Raw genomic sequence first — 19,282 nt, 5'->3', positions numbered from 1 at the left:
GATGGAGTCCACTATGTTGCCTAGACTGCTCTGAAATTCCTGGGCTCAACTGGGCCTCCAACCTCGGAGAATTAAGTTTTATATTGATAACACATTGGTTAAAAATTTGTTATTAAAGTTAATTTCATCTGTTTCATCACAAGAACGGGTTTTTACTCAGGGATGGATCTGAGGTCTTTAGAGCAAGCAATGATCATTTTATCTAAAAAAAAAAAAAAAAAGCACCACAGAATTATCTGTTGTCCAGATAATTCACCACATAAGCCTGGACATCTCATGGTGCCAGAGCAAGGATTAGGGTGCCCCTGTTACAGACCAGTTACTTTCCATCCATTATCTCGTGGTGATTTGGTCATTACTAGAGTACCCATTTAACAGATAAGACTGAGCCCAGGAAGGGTAAGGGTCTTGCCGGGGGTCATGCAGCTGTTGATGGCAGAGCAGGTGTGTGCACCTTCCTCCAGTAACTAATGCAACCCACCCCTTACCCTCTTGACATTGGCGGTGTACTGCTTCATGGCGATCTTCTCCAAGGCATTTTCAAAGCCAAAGAAAGACCGAATGTCCAGTGAGGCAGACTGCTCGAAGCAAGTCCAGTCTTCATTCTCAGGGTGGACCTGAAAGCCAGGCAGGGGTCATGCCAGGGACTCAATGTCGGGGGCACCCTGCCCTCCCCTAGGGCTCTCCCACTGACCTGGGCCCAGGCAAAGCCTGCAGTGGAAAGCAGATCAAGCCTGGCAACCCTGGATGGGGTAGCAGGACCAAGGGGCCCCCACCCAGAGAACGATGCAAAGTTCAAACTGTCAGGGAACAAAAAGCCTTCTCATGAGAGGCCGGGAGAATGTGGGTCTCAAATCTGCAGCCCTGCCCTTTCAATATTATACACATACATAGAAAATTAGTTAGAAATACTTATGTTTAGGTCGGGCATGGCGGCTCACGCCTGTAATCCGAGCACTTTGGGAGCCCAAGGTGGGCGAATCATTTGAGGTCAGGAGTTGGAGACCAGCCTGGCCAACATGGTGAAACTCCATCTCTACTAAAAATCCAAAAATTAGCCAGAGATGGTGGTGGGTGCCTGTAATCCCAGCTACTCGGGAGGCTGAGGCAGGAGAATCGCTTGAACCCGGGAGGCGGAGGTTGCAGTGAGCCAAGATCATGCCACTGCACTCCAGCCTGGGTAATAGAGCAAGACTCCATCTCCAAAAAAAAAATAATAAAATAAATACAATTGTTCAGTGTATCATTTATATAATCTATAAATAAATTATATATCAATATTACACATAAAATTTAGATATAGATTTTTAAAATAGTTATATATTGTATGTTATCTATATAAAGATATATTACATATCCTTATATATCAATAAACATTTATAGATCTGTATGTTTGCAAAAAGAAAACTTCATTGGCAGAGCTCCTTTATGGACCCAGACCTAGTCCTCCTCAAACGTCTGTGGGCAGAAACATTACCAAGGAGTCTGTTAAAATATGCAGATTCCTGTGCCTGCCCCTAGACACGTCCAGGTTGGGGCCCAGGAATCTGCATTTCGCAAGCAGCCCCAGGTGCTGCTGACTCAGCTATTGATAGAACTCATTCTGAGAAACACCACACACACTAAGAGGGGTTTCAACAACTGTTGCTCGCCCCTCCCCAGAGGATCTGAACACCCTGAGCCCAAGCTCCTGGAGGACCCAAGAGGAGTTGGAGGCGTAGAAAGAAAAGGCAATGGAGCCGGGTACGGTGGCTCATGTCTCTAATCCCAGCACTTTGGGAGGCCAAGGTGGGTGGATCACTTGAAGCCAGGAGTTTGAGAATAGCCTGGCCAACATGGAGAAACCCTATCTCTACTAAAAACACAAAAATCAGCCGGATATGGTGGCACATGCCTGTAATCCCACCTACGCGGGAATCTGAGGCGCGAGAATCCGAGGCACGAGAATCCTTTTAACAAGGAGGCGGAGGTTGCAGTGAGCCAAGATTACGCCAATGCACTCCAACCTGGGCCACAGAGCGAGACTGTCTCTCAAAAAAAAAAAAACAAAAAACAACAACAACAACAAAAAAACACGTACAATGGTCTATCATTGCTATCCTGGAGTTATCATCGTGAAAACGACCCAGCAAGGCAGGATCTGCCAATGTCCCGATTTTACAGATACAGACAGTGTGGCCCATCGTCACTCAGCAAGAAAGTGGCAGAACTGGGTCCCATCAGTGAATGCCTGCAGGTGCCTCATTCCAGCAGGTGCCTCATTCCAGCCTCTAAAGTCATCAAGATCTAGGCCCCATGGCCTCACCTTGGCAGACCTCACTCATGCTGTTCCCACCCCCAAAATGCTGTTCCCAGTCCTCCATGGGCAGCTCCTCTCATCCTTCAGCACTCAGCTTCAGTGCCCCCACCACCTCCTCTGACTCCCACACATCTCCCTGCTGGATCCAGACTTAGCTGTGACAAATGCACACACACTCATTCCGTTTTGTTCCACTGGAATGGACCCTCCGTGAGGGCAGTGGTCAGGCAGCCTGGTCCACTGCTGGGTGCTCATCACTTGGCAGGGTGCCTGGCACATAGTAGGTGCTCAATCAGTATATACTAGAGAATAATTATTATTATTATTAATTAAAGTCAAAGGTAACATTTACGTAGAACTTAATATGTGCCAGGCACTGGTCTAAAGGCGCCACATACTACCTGTGTAGTAGGCATGATTATTAAGCCCATTTCACACGTGAGGAAACTGAGGCATAATTTAATGAAAGAAGGAAGGAAAGGAGGGAGAGGATAGGGTTGTCAGATTTAGCAGATAAAACACAGGATGTCCAGTCACGTTTGAATTTCAAATAAACAACAAATAACATTTGAGTATAAGTATATCCCAAGCAATATTTGAGACATACTAAAAAATTTATGGGTTGTTCATCTGAATGCAAAGGCAACCAAGCATCCTGCATCTTACTTGACAATGCCCCAGGAGGGAGGGCTTGGCAGAGGCTCAAGGAATGTGGGGACACAGCTCTGGGCACAGGTGGGTGCCGGGGGCAGGTGGGTCCCAGGGGCAGGTGGGTGCCGGGAGCAGGTGGGTGCCGGGCGTGGGCGCTGAGGGCGGCCTGGGCTCACCGTGTAGCTGCAGTGCTCGTTCACCACCACGCGGTTGGCAAAGGTCTCATTGTGCGCTTCGATGAGGAGCGTCCTCTCCTTCCAGTTCAAGATGTTTGTCTGCACGAAGACCACGTGCTCAACACCTGCGATCTGCAAGGGAAGGGGCGGGGAGGCGGAGGTGGGTGGGCGGCGTGGAGCACACAGGAATGGAGAGCGAGTCCGGCGGGCCTGCCCCAGTCACCCCCTGCCCTGAGTCCCAGGTCCCTTGCGCCACCGCCCACCCAGCCCGGACCCAGGACACCAACCCCCGACTTCCGCCCTGTCGCCAACCCATCTTCACCACCCAGCTCCGGCCTCGCCCCCGCGAACCCCGCCCAGTTCCCGCTACTCCCCAGCCCAGCCTTCCAGCCCTCGCCTCTCCTGGGCCCTGGTTCCCTGACCAGGGTCCCGCCACCCTCATCCTGGAACCTCCATCCAAATATCAACTCACACGCCGCTGCTCCATCTCCTGGACCCCGCCGCCCCGGTCCCCAGCTCCCGCGCCCAGCCCTCCCGCACCCCCGCAACAGGTCCCCTCCTCCGCCCCCCAGCCCCAGGGCCGCCCACCTTCCGCAGCAGCCGCGGGGCGTCCACGCGCAGCCGGCAGCTCCGCTCCACCACGTGCACAGCCCCGTCCGGGCTGCGGGACTCGCGCAAGACCTCGCTGCCCAGGAAGACTGGGATCTGTGGGCACGTGGGGAAACGCTTCTCGTAGGCCTGGGGGCAGAGCGGCAGTGAGCGGCCGTGGTGGGGGGGCAGAGGGACCCCCCCGCCCAGCGCGACCTCCTTATCTGCTGTGTCACTTATCAGACGGGAAAGGCAGCCCTGGCCACTGGAATGGGCAGGGATTTTGCAGTCATTACCAACAATTGTTCCACCAGCTAGCACCTGTTAGAGCCCAACACAGCAGAGCCTGGACAATGATTTGGCACATAAGTTTTGCCTCTGCATTTGAGTTTTTGCCCTCAGAAGGAAGCACAGGGACTCCGGGGACATTTTAAAATAAGGTATTTCTCAGGAAAAGCATTTGAGAAAAATCCAACACCCCTTCATGATAAAAAAAAAAAAAGATTCAATAAACTAGGAATAGAAGGGCACTTCCTCCGCCTGGTAAAGCCATCTGCTAAAAGCCACAGTTAACATCCCTGGCGAATGAGTGCTTTCCCCTAAAATCAGGAACAAGGTAGCAATGTGCATTCTTCGTGTCTATTCGACCTTGTGCTAGAGGTTCTAGATAAGTAAAAGAAATAAAAGCCATCCAGTTGGAAAGGAAGAAGTAAAACTATCTGTATTTGCAGATGACATGAACATTTATATAGAAAATCCTAAAGCATCCACACACGTACACACAAAAAGATTAGAACTAATCAATGAGTTCAGCAAGGTTGCAGGATATAAAACCAATATAGAAAAATCAGTTGTATTTCTATGTACTAACAATGAGCAAACTGAAAATAAAATGAAAAAATTCTATTTACAACATCAAAAAGAATAAAATACTTAGGAATATATTTAATAAAAAGAAGTGTAAAATGTATACTCTGAACACTACAAAACATTTGCTGAAAATAATTAAAGCCCTAAATAAATGGAAAGGCATCCCATATTCATGGAACAGAAGACTTAACATTGTTAAGATGGCAATATTCCCCAACTAGTCTACAGATTCAACACAATATCCACATCCCAGTTGACTTCTTTACAGAAATTGACAAGCTTATTCCAAAATTCATATGGAAATACAACAGACCCAAGATAACCAAAAGCAATCAAAAAAGAGCAAAATTGGAGAACTCATATTTCCTGATTTACTTTAAAAGACATGGTAGCAGGCCAGGTGTGGTGGCTCACGCATACAATCCCAGCACTTTGGGAGGCCAAGGCAGGTGGATCACCTGAGGTCAGGAGTTCGAGACCAGCCTGGCCAACATGGTGAAACCCCATCTCTACTAAAAATACAAAAAGCAGCCGGGCGTGGTGGCAGGTGCCTGTAATCCCAGCTACTTGGGAAGCTGAGGCAGAAGAATCACTTGAAACCAGGAAGCAGAGGTTTCAGTGAGCTGAAATCACACCATTGCACTCCAGTCTGGGCGACAAGAGCGAAACTCTGTCTCAAAAAAAAAAAAAAAGAAGAAGAAGAAGACATAACAGCACGTGTTGGTGAGGATGTGGAGAAATTGAAACCCCCAAACCCTGTCATATGAACGTAATATGGTACAACCCCTTTGGAAAATGGCTTGGCAGTTCTTCAAACAGTTAAACAGAGAATTACCTTATGATCCAGCAATTCCACTCCTAGGTATATACCCAAGATAAATGAAAACATAAGCCCACACAAAAAAATTATACACAAATATTTATACCAACATCAGGCTATTCAACAATAAAAGAAAAAATAATACAATTTATATAGACTGTGCACATATCTATCTACTCACAATGTAAATATAGGGTGTTTCTATATAATATAATTTTATAAATATAGATAGTATGTATATAAATATATATCGTATCTATAAATATATAGATATATCAGGCTACAGTAATCAAAACAGTGTGATACTGGCATAAGGGGAGACATACAGCTCAGTGGAAAAGAATTTAGCATCCAGAAATAAGCCCTTACGTTTATCACCAACTGATTTTTTACAAAGGTGTCAAGACAATCTGATGAGGAAAGAATAATCTCTTCAGCAAATGGTGCCGGGACAATCGGATATACACATGCAACAGAATGAAGTTGGAGCCGGGCGCGGTGGCTCACGCTTCTAATCCCAGAACCTTGGGGGGCTGAGGCGGGTGTATCACCGAAGGTCAGGAGCTAGAGACCAGCCTGGTCAACATGGTGAAACCCTGTCTCTCCTAAAAATACAAGAAAATTAGCTGGGCATAGTAGCATGCACCTGTAATCCCAGCTACTCAGGAGGCTGAGGCAGGAGAATCACTTGAACCCGGGAGGCGGAGGTTGCAGTGAGGCGAGATTGTGCCATTGCACTCCAGCCTGGGCGACAAGAGCAAAACTCCATCTCAAAAAAATAAACAAATAAAATAATAATAATAATTTTTTAAAAGCATTTTTTAAAAACTACAAAACTCTTAGAAGAAAACATATGAATAAATCTTTATGAACTTGGATTAAGCAATGGTTTTTTACTTATGGCATCAAAAGCACAAACAATAAAAGAAAAAATAAACTGGATATCATCAAATTTTAAAACTTTTGTGTTTCAAAGGATACAATCAAGAAAGTGAAAAGGAAACCCAGAGAATGGGAGAAAATTTTTGCAAATTATACATACATACATATGTGTACATGTGTGTGTAGAAAATGGGGGATTTGCATCTAGAATGTATAAACGAGTGTTAGAATTCAACAATAAAGAGATGACCCAATTTTAAAATGGCAGAAGATCTCAACAGACATTTCCCCAAGGAAAATATACCAACACAAAAAAGCAAATGAAACTATGTTCAACATCATTAGTCACTAGGGAAATGCAAATCCAAACCACAATGAAATACCACTTCACATCCACTAGGATAACTATAATAACTTTTAAAAGACATAATAATAGCTAGTGCTGGTGAGGATGTGGAGAAATTGAAGCCCCCCAAACCCTCCCACGTGTATGTAATATGATACAATCCCTTTGGAAAACAGTGTGGCAGTTCTTCAAACAATTAAACAAAGAGTTACCATATGATCCAGCAATTCCACTCATAGGTATGTACCCAAGAGAAATGAAAACATAAGTCCACACAAAAAAATACACAAATATTTATAGCAACATTATTCATAATAGGCAAAGTGGAAATAACCCAAATGTCCATCAATGGATGAGGGAATAAATCAGTGGTGGTCTAGCCATAAAATGGAATATTATACAGCCTTAAAAAGGAACAAGGTACTGATTCATGCTACAACATGGATGAACTGTGAAAATATTATGCTGAGTGGAAGTAGCCAATCACAAAATACCATATATTGCATGAATCCTTTTATATGAAATGTTCAGAACGGACAAATAGAGAAAGACAGAAAGTAGATTAGTGGTTGCCAGGGACCAGGAGTGGTGAGGAAAGAGATGGTGGGGGTATTGAGGGATGAGGGTTAAGGCAGACAGAGCTTCCTTTCGAGGTAATGAGACTATTCTAAAGCTGATTGTGGCGAAGCTTGCACAATACTATGAATCTACTGAAAGCCACTGAATTATGTGCTGTAAATGAATGAGTTGTATGATATGTGAATTGTATCTCAATAAAACTGTTTCTTTAAAAAAGTGTCTCTCTCTTTATATATACACATACACACACATGAATCCACATGTATACATATACTATTTATTTATTTATTTATTTATTTTTCGAGACAGAGTTTTGTTCTTGTCACCCACGGTGGAGTACAATGGCGCGATCTCGGCTCACTGCAACCTCCACCTCCCAGGTTCAAGCGATTCTCCTGCCTTAGCCTCCCAAGTAGCTGGGATTACAGGCACACGCCACTACACCCTGCTAATTTTTGTATTTCTAGTAGAGACGGGCTTTCACCATGTTGGTCAGGTTGGTCTTGAACTCCTGACTTCAGGTGATCCGTCCACCTCGGCCTCCCAAAGTGCTGGGATTACAAGCGTGAGCCACCGCACCTGGCCACATGTATACATATATTATTTAAGTGTATATATAAATATATATGAATATATGTTAATATAAATATACACAATTTATATAGTGTGCATATATCTTTCTATACACAATGTAAATATAAGGTGTTCTATATAATATAATTTTATAAATATAGATAGAATATAAGTAAATATAGATCATATCTATACATATCTATAAATATATAATGTATATATAAATGTACCCATGTAAATATATTATTTCATATATGGATACATAATATATTCCATATATAAATATATGGGCATGCCGTGAGCAGTGGCTCATGCCTGTAATCCCAACACTTTGGGAAGCCAAGGCAGGCAGAACATTTAAGGTCAGGAATTTGAGATCAGCCTGTCTAACATGATGAAACCCTGTCTCTACTAAAAAATAACAACAACAACAAAAATTAGCTGGGCATGGTGGCACATGCTTGTAATCACAGCTACTCAGGAGGCTGAGGCAGGAGAATCGCTTGAACCCAGGAAGCAGAGGTTACAGTAAGCCGAGATCGTGCCACTTAACTCCAGCCTGGGCAACAGAGCCAGGCTCCATCTCAAAATAAAAATAAATATATAAATAAATATATGAGTCGTTTAAGGAGTTTATTTTATATATGAATATATCTATTACATAATTTTTTTTGTATATGTTCATGTAAATATTCAGCAATGTGCTTCCTGTGAGCCATTAGAGGGTCTCACCCTGGCTGACAGCACAGACTCGAGCCCTGCCTGGGTACAAATCCCAGCTCTACCACTTACAAGCTGTGTGACCTTGGGTGGGTTACTTAACCTCTCAGTGCCCTGTTGCACACAGTCGTCCTGAGAACTGAGCAAACTGCTGTGGGTGCTGGAGAAGGGATGGCCAGGATTATTTCCTCCACAGTCTCTCCGTGTGTCTCAGACAGGATTTGGCCACGAGCACAGGAGGTTAAGCTGGATTCCATGCCACTGTGCCCTTCACAGGGAAGGGCCCCTCACTGTCCTCGGAGCCAATTCAGGTCAGCCCCAGGCTCTGTGCTGGGGCTGCTTGCTTCTGTGCGGGCGGAGGTCCTCCCAGGCGGGGGTGTAGAGCTGGGTGAAGGTAGCTTGAGGGGCCCCCAAGCCCATGAACCTACGCTCAGGGAGGGCAAGAGTCCATGCCCAGTTCTAGAAGGGCCAGGGTCAGGGTGGTGGGGGCGTATCCCAGCATCTGTGGCTGACCTTATTCCTTATTCCAGCGGGGTCTGCTCCTAGCGCCTGTCACAGCCCACGTGCCCCGGAATTGGGATCAAGGCAGGCTCCAAAAATAGTGCCGGCATCTGAGGACAGACATCTCCTCCCCCTTCCCTCCTGGCTCCCAGGAAGAGAGGCGGGGGGAGGGGGGGGGCCGAGGAAGAAACGGATACATGCCCAGGAGCCCTTGGTGTCACCCCAGGCTGGGCGAGGCCAGCCTGCCTGTCCTCCGCCAGGGCCAGGAGGACAGAGCTGCCTCCTGCCATATCTCCATGTCAGTTGCTGCGACAAACACATCAGCGTTGGAATAGGGAGGCCTCGTTCCCCCAGAGAATGCACCATGGGGATCCTGGGGTCTGGACTCAGCGAGCTGGCAAGGAGAGCCCCTGAGAACTGTGTCTGCCCTGTAGATCTCAGCCACGCTGGACCCACTTTCAAAGGAAATCATCTCCCCACGGAGGACAGAGAGCAGAGTAAAGCCAGTGGAGGCTGGAGGGGTTCAGGCTGCCTGGTTAGAAGCCCAGCTCCACCTCCTTCCAGGGAGGCAAGCCCCTTCCTTTCTCTGGGCCTGTTTCATCATTTGGAAAGTGCGTATATGTCTCATGTACTTGCCCAGAGAGGCTCACTAATTTACCCCAAGTCACACAGCACGGGATGGTGAACCTGGATTTGAATCCCAGTTGGGCCCAGTCCCCACTCCCTCCAAGAACCGTTTGCTCAGCAGCTGGGCTTGTTGTCACGGGCAGCTCAGAAACAGAGCCAGGCACTGTCCCCCCGGGCCAAGCGGTCACATCTTCTCCTCCCTTTTCCACCCTCTGTCCTTCAGAATCCTGCCAGGCAGCGGCCACACCACCCCTGACCTTCTCCCCTTCCTTCTACTGCTCAGTCTCCCTCCTATTTCCCAAACGAAATGATTTTGGGGGAGGATATACACAGAACAGGCCTTGACGAGACCAGGCGCGGTGGCTCACGCCTGTAATACCAGCACTTTGGGAGGCCGAGGTGGATGGATCATTTGAGGTCAGGAGTTCAAGACCAGCCTGGCCAATATGGTGAAACCCCATCTCTTCTAAAAATACAAAAAAAAAAAAAAAAAAAAAAAAAAACAATTAGCTAGGCGTGCTGGTGCATGCCTGTAATCCCAGCTACTAGGGAGGCAGAGATTGCAGTGAGCAGAGATCGCACCACTGCACTCCAGCATGGGCGACAGAGCAAGACTCCATCTCAAAAAAATAAATAATAAAGAACGGGCCTTGATGCCGAGAATAAACCCTGCACTCTTTATGGTGGTCCTCAGGCCCTGTGTGATCTGCCCTGCCCACCCACCTCCCATCCCAGCCCCCTCATCTGGCTCCAGCCACGCCAGCCTTGCTGCGTTTAGAACAATACATCAACGTGTCCCTGCCATGGGGACTTTGCACTTGCTGTTCCAGATGCTTGGAACGCTGATCAATTTCCTTGACAGTGAAGGGGATGGGAGGCATGAGACACGGGGCTTTCTGGAGGGGTAGGAGGCCTGGATTTGGGCCAAGGAGACGCTCAGGCTTCAGGGCCTCATCCATGCTGGTCCTTCTTCCTGGGACACCCTCCCTTCCCCCTCCTATGCACAACTGCCTCTTCCTCAGTTCTCCTTCCTTTTACCATTTTATTTCTTTGAAAGCGTTTATCATGCCTTGTAACAGGAGACTTGTGAAGGAGGATCGCCTGCCTTTCCAAAGCACAACCTCATACCTGTGCCGGGCTTGGTCCTCGGCACACCCTTGGTGCTAACAATGCTAACCAGCAAAGAAGAACATAACACGCACTTGGCCCAAATAGCCCTAAGGAGGGTGTCAGGGAGGGGATAAAGCCACAGACTCAGCACACGCAGCCAATCAAAGGCCAGAGTTCCTGACTCACTTCCCATCCTAACAAACCTCTTGTTAGAAAGGCCCGGTCTGGAGCCCCCAGATAACAGGCGCGGAGGGGAGGCTGGTCTGCTTGGGCATGACTTTCTCTGACTTTGAAAGGGAAGGAAGGTACTTCTCCCAGTATCCAATGACAGAGCCACATGTTTCGGGGGGACACTCGAGCTGAGGCTCCGTCTGGAAGGCGTCCATCCCAGAGCCAGTTGTCCAGCATCAGACGACTTTCATGATTGTTGGACACTGTTGTTAAGGACTTTATAAAGTGTTAACTGCCTCGCTTCATCCTTACAATGCCCTGGTGAGATGGGAACTGGCATTTGCCCATTTTACAGATGAGCAAGTTGAGGCTCAGGAAGACAGAGTGACTCGCCCAGCAGCACATGGCCGGGGAGTGGTGGGATTGGCGCATGAGCCTGTCTGACCCAGACGACAACCCTGAATCACTGTGTCTCAGAATCTCTGGCTACGTCACAAGCATCGGTGGCTTGGAAATGCTGAGTCCCACTGGCCTGTAACTCGCAAAGCAGGGGACCTGGAGAAGTGAGGATCGGGGTGGGCTGAGGATGGGGCCGGTGGGGCATGAGAAGGAGGTTCACCTCCCTGGATGGCAGAGAAGGGGATGCAGGGAAGGGGATGGAGGGACCTCGGCAGAAACCAACCTCAGGTTCTGTCTGCTGCTTTCAAACCTCATCCTCCTGCTGCAGGGAAAATGACCGCAGGAGCAAGAAAAGCAGCTCCTCCCAGCCCAAGGGCTCTCCAGGGACAATCAATGCTTCATCTCCAGGCCCCGGGAGAACTGCCTTGCCTTCTCCTGGGGTGAATGTTTATAGCGGGTGGCTGGTCAGGCAGAAAACTTTCCTTTAATTTCAGATGACCAAAAGGTGCCGATGAGTACCAAAAGGACACATTTGGACAATTTTCAGCTGCCCAAGCCTAACCATCATTGCAGTAACGGCAACAGCCGAGGCATACACTGGGCTCACTGCATACCGTGTGCTGCTCCTGATGAAGTAGGTAGCGCTCACCCTCCACATTTGACAGATGGAGAAGCCAAAACTCAGAGAGTTTAAGTCACTTGCCCATAGTCGCACAGCTTGTGAGGGATCAAGCTGCAATTTGACCCACTTGCAGTCAGACCATGGGGTTGGTGCACTGTGTTGCTTCTAGAACCAAACAGTGCCTTGATCTCTGAAGGACAGCCCAACACTCAAGACACTCCCACACAGGACGGAAGCCTGGTTCATACCCTCAGCTCATGCTCAACCCATTTCTGACCCTCCCTCTGCCCTTGTTCCTCGGACAGTCCCCCATGTATTTGAAAATGTGTCTGTCTCCCCAGCTTGACCATGGGCACCTCTGAGGGTCCAGCCTCTTTGCCTGAAGGTCCCCTTCCTGCATCTGACTTGGAGAAGACATTAAATACACTGGCTGACGTCGGGTGAAGTGGCTCACACTTGTAATCCTGGCAGAAGGATTGTTTGAGCCCAGGAGTTCGAGACCAGCATGGGCAAAATAGTGAGCCCTCATCTCTACATAAAATAAGAAAATTAACCGGGTGTAGTGGCTCACGCCTGTAATCCCAGCACTTTGGGAGGCCAAGGCAGGCAGATCACGAGGTCAAGCGATCGAGACCATCCTGGCTAATGCGGTGAAACCCGTGTCTACTAAAAATACAAAAGATTAGCCGAGCGTGGTGGCAGGCGCCTGTAGTTCCAGCTACTCGGAAGGCTGAGGCAGGAAAATGGCCTGAACCCAGGAGGCGGAGCTTGCAGTGAGCCCAGATTGCACCACTGCACTCCAGCCTGGGTGACAGAGCGAGACTCCATCTCAAAAATAAATACATAAATATTTTTAAAAAAGAAAATTACCCAAGTGTGGTGGCATGTACCTGTAATACCAGCTACTCAGGTGGCTGAGGCAGGAGAATTGCTTGAGCATAGAAGGTCAAGGCTGCAGTGAGCTATGATTATGCCACTGCACTCCAGCCTGGGTGGCAGAGCAAGATCTTGTTTCTTTAAAAAATAAAATAAAGGCTGTGCACAGTGGCTCACGCCTATCCTCCCAGCACTTTGGGAGGCCGAGGCAGGTGGATCACTTGAGGCCAGGAGTTCAAGACAAGCCTGGACAACATAGTGAAACCCTGTCTCTACTAAAAATGCAAAAAATTAGCCAGGCGTGGTGGTGCGCACCTGTAATCCCAGCTACTCGGGAGGCTGAGGCATGAGAATTGCTTGAACCTGAGAGGAGGAGGTGGCAGTGAGCCGAGATCATGCTACTGTACTCCAGCCTGGGCGACAGAGACTCCATCTCAAAAATAATAATAATAATAAATAAATAAAAACACTGGCTGAATAAAATTCAAATGCCTGCCAAGTGGAGAGGGACCTTACCTAGAAGGGACCAGGGAGCCCCGGAAGGTTATAGAGCACCTCTCTTCGCAGGATGGTTGTGAGGCCTTCACAGGTCCTGGGCCCTACCCATGTCAATCACATCACACACATTAAAATGCATCCACTTTCCGTGATTTACATATACATGAGCTCATCACAGTTGAGGTCCAGATGACAGCCTGGCATGAAGTTGCCCTTGGTAGGCATTTAATTCAGCATGTGTTCATTTTAACTCTGCAGGTTTCTTTTTCTTTTCTTTTTTTCTTTTTTTTTCTCTTTTTTTTTTTTTTGAGATGGAGTCTCACTCTTTCGCCTAGGCTGGAGTGCAATGGCACGATCTCGGCTCACTGCAGCCTCCGCCTCCTGGGTTCAAACGATTCTCCTGCCTCGGCCTCCCAAGTACCTGGGATTACAGGCACCCACCACCACACCCAACTAATTTTTGTACTTTTAGTAGAGATGGGGTTTCACCATGTTGTCCAGGCTGGTCTCGAACTCCTTACCTCAAGGGATCTGCCTGCCTCAGCCTCCCAAAGTGCTGGGATTACAGGCATGAGCCACTGCACCTGGGCCTGCAGGTTTCTTTTTGTATTCTGGAATAATTACATTCATTTTCTTTCCTGGTTAAACATTGCTGTGACCTTGAGGAACTGCGGGCCGCAGGCACCCTGCCCTGGGAGAGGCCCCGGCAGAGACCAAACAGGGCCCGGCCCCTGTGCCTTTGGTACCTCCCAAGGTCCTACGGGATCAAACAGCTCACGGGACCTTTCTGTGTTGGAAACCAGCTCACACCACTAGTTTTGTCCCTGCCTAAGAGCCTCAGCTGCCGGCTCCTGTCCCTACAGTTGGCTTGACCACCCACAAATGAGATCTGAGCCTCTCCCTGCTAAACAAACACATGGTGTGGTGCTCTCAGGGACACAAGGCCACAGAAGGATTCAGTTACAGCCCTTCTGCCAGGTGGCTGGAGAGGACATCCAAGCCTGCCTGCTCAGAAAAGGAGATGGTCCAAAGCCCAGAGCCCACAGCTGCAGGGCCACAGTGGGGCAGGCAGGGACCAAGCAGGGCTGCCTCTTATGGGTCCCCATCCTGGAAAATCCATATTGACACAATTAGCATCTGGAGATGGGAGGCTGGAGCTAAATAGCCCTGAATTCCCACCCAGACTTGCCCAATTCCAGGCTGGGTGACCCCTCTTTCATTTGTAAAGTGCAATAATCATAGAACCTCCCAACTAGCACTCAGGTGGGCCTGTTTTATTGCTTCATGCATCACAACTGCTGAAATAGGGTCATCAGCCGCTGACATCCCTGAATTTGCAGTGCTTTGCAAAATGCCTAGCACATAGTCCACACTCAATAGACATTTACAGGATGAATGAATGAACAACAGCATAGCACCGCCCTTAAGAGAGTGGGCTCTGGGGCCTGGATTGGGATCTCTGCTCTGCCTCTCATCAGCTGTGTGAAAAAATCATCAAGCTCTCAGTTCCTTAATTCCTTTGTGTGTAAAAGGGGAAGTAAGAAAAGCAGCTACCTTGCTACTTGTCAGAAGAATAAAGGAGTCAGCTCATGTAATGTGCTTAGAGCAGTGCCTGGCACATGGTTCATTCTACATCACCATTTAAGTAAATTTAAATTTTAAAAATGAGTGAGATTCTGTAAAGTACAAAAAGCTATTTCTGCTAATCACTTGACAGATGATCCCTCCTCCCCTCCTTCCTTCCTTCCTGCTCTTCCTCATCCAAATTCAAAGGAAGCTGGAATGCCACTTACCCCAAAACATCCAGTAAGAATGCAGAAAGAATATCCAAGCTGCACCAACATCTTCCAGCCACTGAGTAAGGTGCCCCCATCGCCTGTAATACTCTTCAGGAGTCTCCCTATCAACCCCTTTCCTTCCCCCTGCAAGTCTAGGGGACCTCAGCACAGATGTGGTATCAATCTACTCACCTCCTCCAACTCTTTTTTAAAAAATTGAAATATGGGTATCTACCCAAAGAAAAAGAAGTCATTATGTGAAAAAGACACATACACATGTATGTTTATAGCAGCACAATTCACAATTGCAAAAATATGGAGCCAACCTAAACGCCCATCAACCAATGAGTGGATTTTAGAAACGTGGTATATATACACCATGGAATACTACTCAGCCATAAAAAGGAACAAAATAATGTCTTTTTTTTTTTTTTTTTTTTTTTGAGATGGAGTTTCGCTCTGTCACCCGGGCTGGAGTGCAGTGGCATGATCTCGACTCACTGCAAGCTCCGCCTCCCGGGTTCACGCCATTCTTCTGCCTCAGCCTCCCAAGTAGCTGGGACTACAGGCGCCCACCACCATGCCCAGCTAATTTTTTTGTACTTTTAGTGGAGACGGGGTTTCACCGTGTTAGCCAGGATAGTCTTGATCTCCTGACCTTGTGATCCGCCCGCCTCCGCCTCCCAAAGTGCTGGGATTACAGGCGTGACAAAATAATGTCTTTTGCAGCAACGTGGATGGAGCTGGAGGTCATTATTCTAAATGAAGTAACTCAGGAATGGAAAACCAAATATCACATGTTCTCACTTATAAGTGAGAGCTAAGATATGAGGACGCAAGCTGGGCGCGGTAGCTCACACCTCTAATCCCAGGACTTTGGGAGGCTGAGGTGGGCGGATTACTTGAGGTCAGGAGTTTGAGACCAGCCTGGCCAACATGGTGAAACCCCATATTTACTAAAAATACAAAAATTAGCCAGGCATGGTGGCACACACCTGTAATCCCAGCTACTCAGGAGGCTGAGGCAGGAGAATCGCTTGAATACAGGAGGCAGAGGTTGCAGTGAGCCGAGATTACACCACTGCACTCCAGCCTGGGTGACAGAGTGAGACTCCATCTCAAAATATATATATATGAGGATGCAAAGGCATAAGAATGATATAATGGATTTTGAGGACTTGGGAGGGGAAGACTGGGAGGGAGTGAGGAATAAAAGACTACACATTGGGTAGTGTACACTGCTTGTGTGACAGGTGCACTAAAATCTCAGAAATCACCACTAAAGACCTTATCCATGTTAAAAAAAAAAAAAAGCTGTACCCCAAAAACTGTTTAAATAAAAATAAATGTTTTTTTAAAAAATTAAAATATAATTATCATATCATATAACTCACCCTTTTTAAGTATGCAGGTCAGGCCAGGCATGGTGGCTCACCCTGTAATCCCAGCACTTTGGGAGGTCGAGGTGGGAGAATTGCTTAAGCCCAGGCGTTCAAGACCAGCCTGGGCAACATAGCAAGACGCATCTCTAAAAATAAAAATAAAAAACTAGGCAGGCATGATGGTGAGTGCCTGTGGTCCCAGCTACTCAGGAGGCTAGGGCGGGAGGATGGCTTAAGATTGCAGTGAGCTATGATCCTGCCACTGCACTCCAGCCTGGGTAACAGAGAGACCCTGTCTCAAAAAATAAAATACAAAGTATGCAGTCCAGTGTGTTTCATTCAGTACATTCACGAACTTAAAACCATCACCAATACCTAATCCAGAATATTTTCATCACCTTCAAAAGAAGCCCTGTATCCTTCAGAAGTCACCCCCATCTCTGCCCCTTCCCCTGCCACCCCAGTCCTAGACAACCACTCATCCGACTCATCTACTTTCTGGGTCTATATATTCCCTTCTCCGGATAGTTCCAAGAAATGAAGTCATATAAGGCCTGGTGAGGTGGCTCACGCCTGTAATCCCAGCACTTTGGGAGGCCTCAGCGGGCAGATCACCTGAGGTCAGGAGTTCAAGACCAGCCTGGTCAACATGGCGAAACCCCATCTCTACTAAAAATACAAAACATTAGCTGGGCATGGTGGCGTGCACCTGGAGTCCCAGCTACTCAGGAGGCTGAGGCACAACAGTCGTTTGAACCCGGGAGGTGGAGGTTGCAGTGAGCTGAGATTGCTTCACTGCATTCCAGCCTGAACAATAGAGCAAGGCTCTGTCTCAAAAAAAAAAAAAAAAAAAAAAGAGAGAGAGAAAAAAAAAGAAATCACATAAGACATGGCCTTCTGCCTCTGACCTCTCTCACTCAGCACAATGTTTTCAGCCCATCTGTGTTGCATCATGCATCAGTGCTTCCTTCCTTTTTACTTCTGAAGACTGTGCCATGGGGTAGACCCCCCAACTTTTCGTAGGGGTGCTCAACTAGAGCTTGCTGAATGAGTCATCAGCCACCCAATGGCAGCAGTGTCATCCAGCTGATGAAGGGAAGTGGGCCTGGCAGAACCAGGCTGACACTGTTCCGGAAGGCCTGACATGACTGTTGCAGACAATCCATCATTGCAGCTATACCCAGATGGCCCTGGAGCTGAAAAGCCACTGCTCATCCCAGCAAAGCCAGCCTGGGACACACATGAGATGGAGACACAGGGTCAGAACAGCGTCTGCAGCCAGGGCACCTGGACTCAGTGACAGGACAAGGGCGGAGCGTGGGGGAGGGGCAGAGACACAGCACAGGGTCAACATGTGACCCCAGCTCTGCCACTTGACAGCTGGATGCTCTCAAAGCAACCTCTCTGAGGCTCAGTTTTTCTCAGAAAAAAAGAGGAAAAGGATGCTGACTCATTTATGCCTGTTTTATTCCTTCACACATCACAACTGCTGAAGTAGCATCACCAGCCCCTGACATCCCTGAATTTGCAGTGCTTTGCAAAAATGCCTAGCACATAGTCAACACTCAATAGACATTTACAGGATGAATGAATGAGCAACAGCATAGCACTGCCATTAAGAGTGTGGGCTCTGGAGTTGCTGCAGCAATTAAAGGGACAATGCCAGGTACCACATTGTTGATTTTTTCTTAATGGACAAGAGCAAACCAATGGAGACTTAAAACAGATATTTGTACACAAGTGTTCACAGCAGCATCATTTACACAATGATCAAAAGGGGGAAACCACCCACGTGTCCATCAACAGATGAATAGATAAATGAAAGGTGATGGAGTCATACAATGACGTATTCTTCAGCTTTAAAGAGGAGTGAGGCACCTGGCACCTGCCACGACACGGCTGAACCTGGAAGACATTGTGTCCAGTGAAACGAGCCAGAGACAAAAGGATAACTATTGTATGATTCCTCTTCTATGAGGTACCTAGAATGGTCAAATTTGCAGAGACAGCAAATAGAATAGTGGTTAATAGCAGCAGTGGGGAGCAGGGAGTGGAGAGTTAGTGTTTCATGGGTACAGAGTCCGGTTTGGGATGATGAAGGGGTTCTGGAGATGGACAGTGGAGACAGTTGCACAATAACGTGAATGTACTTATGCCACTGAACTGTACACTTAAGATGCTTAAATGGGAAATTTTATGTTACGTGTATTTCATCACAATAAAAAAATATAGAGTGAGGCCAGGTGCAGTGGCTCACACCTATAATCCCAGCACATTGGGAGGCCAAGGCAAGAGGATCACTTGAAGCCGGGAGTTTGAGACCAGCCTGGGCAACACAGCAAAACCCCTATCTCCACAAAATATTTTAAAATTAGCCAGGTTCGGTGGCACCTATAGTCCCAGCTACTCAGGTAGCTGAGCTGGGAGAATCGCTTGAACCCAGGAGGTTGAGGCTGTAGTGAGCTATAATTGCACCACTGCACTCCAGCCTGGGCAATTAAAAAAAAAAAAAAAAGAATAAGCCACCTCCTAGATGGTCTACAGCCCTATCAGAAGCATTTGTCATGGTTTGGAATAGGACATTATGTCTGCGTTTGTTTGTTTACAGTCTCAATGCCACCGTCTCTATGTAGGTTTCATTTACCACTGAATTCCCTGGTGCCTTGTACAACACCTGGGACACTGTCGACGTTCAGCCAATATTTCTCAAAGGAATGAAAGCAGGAAGGAATGAGTGAACGGCCAGGTGCCAGGGAAATAAAATAGGAAAATGGAACCATCTTTCTATATATCCCTGGGAGATTAAGTCACATA

General features: G+C 47.5%; 1 protein-coding gene across 1 annotated transcript in view; it reads right to left on the bottom strand.

The window, feature by feature from the left end:
• The window catches only part of SEC14L5 (SEC14 like lipid binding 5), a 60,120-nt gene that overhangs the window by 27,380 nt on the left and 13,458 nt on the right, over nt 1-19,282 (bottom strand). Inside the window, exons 3-5 of the mRNA XM_016929366.3 lie at nt 3,715-3,864; nt 3,127-3,258; nt 489-617 (exon numbers count right to left, since the gene is read on the bottom strand). Coding sequence (XP_016784855.1) covers nt 489-617; nt 3,127-3,258; nt 3,715-3,864 — 411 coding nt within the window. The remainder of the gene's footprint in view (nt 1-488; nt 618-3,126; nt 3,259-3,714; nt 3,865-19,282) is intronic.

The sequence above is a fragment of the Pan troglodytes genome, chromosome 18 (genome assembly GCF_028858775.2).
Source record: "Pan troglodytes isolate AG18354 chromosome 18, NHGRI_mPanTro3-v2.0_pri, whole genome shotgun sequence".
NCBI lineage: Eukaryota > Metazoa > Chordata > Mammalia > Primates > Hominidae > Pan > Pan troglodytes.
Note: the sequence above shows the minus strand (reverse complement) of the source record. Positions and strands in the feature narration are given on the sequence as shown.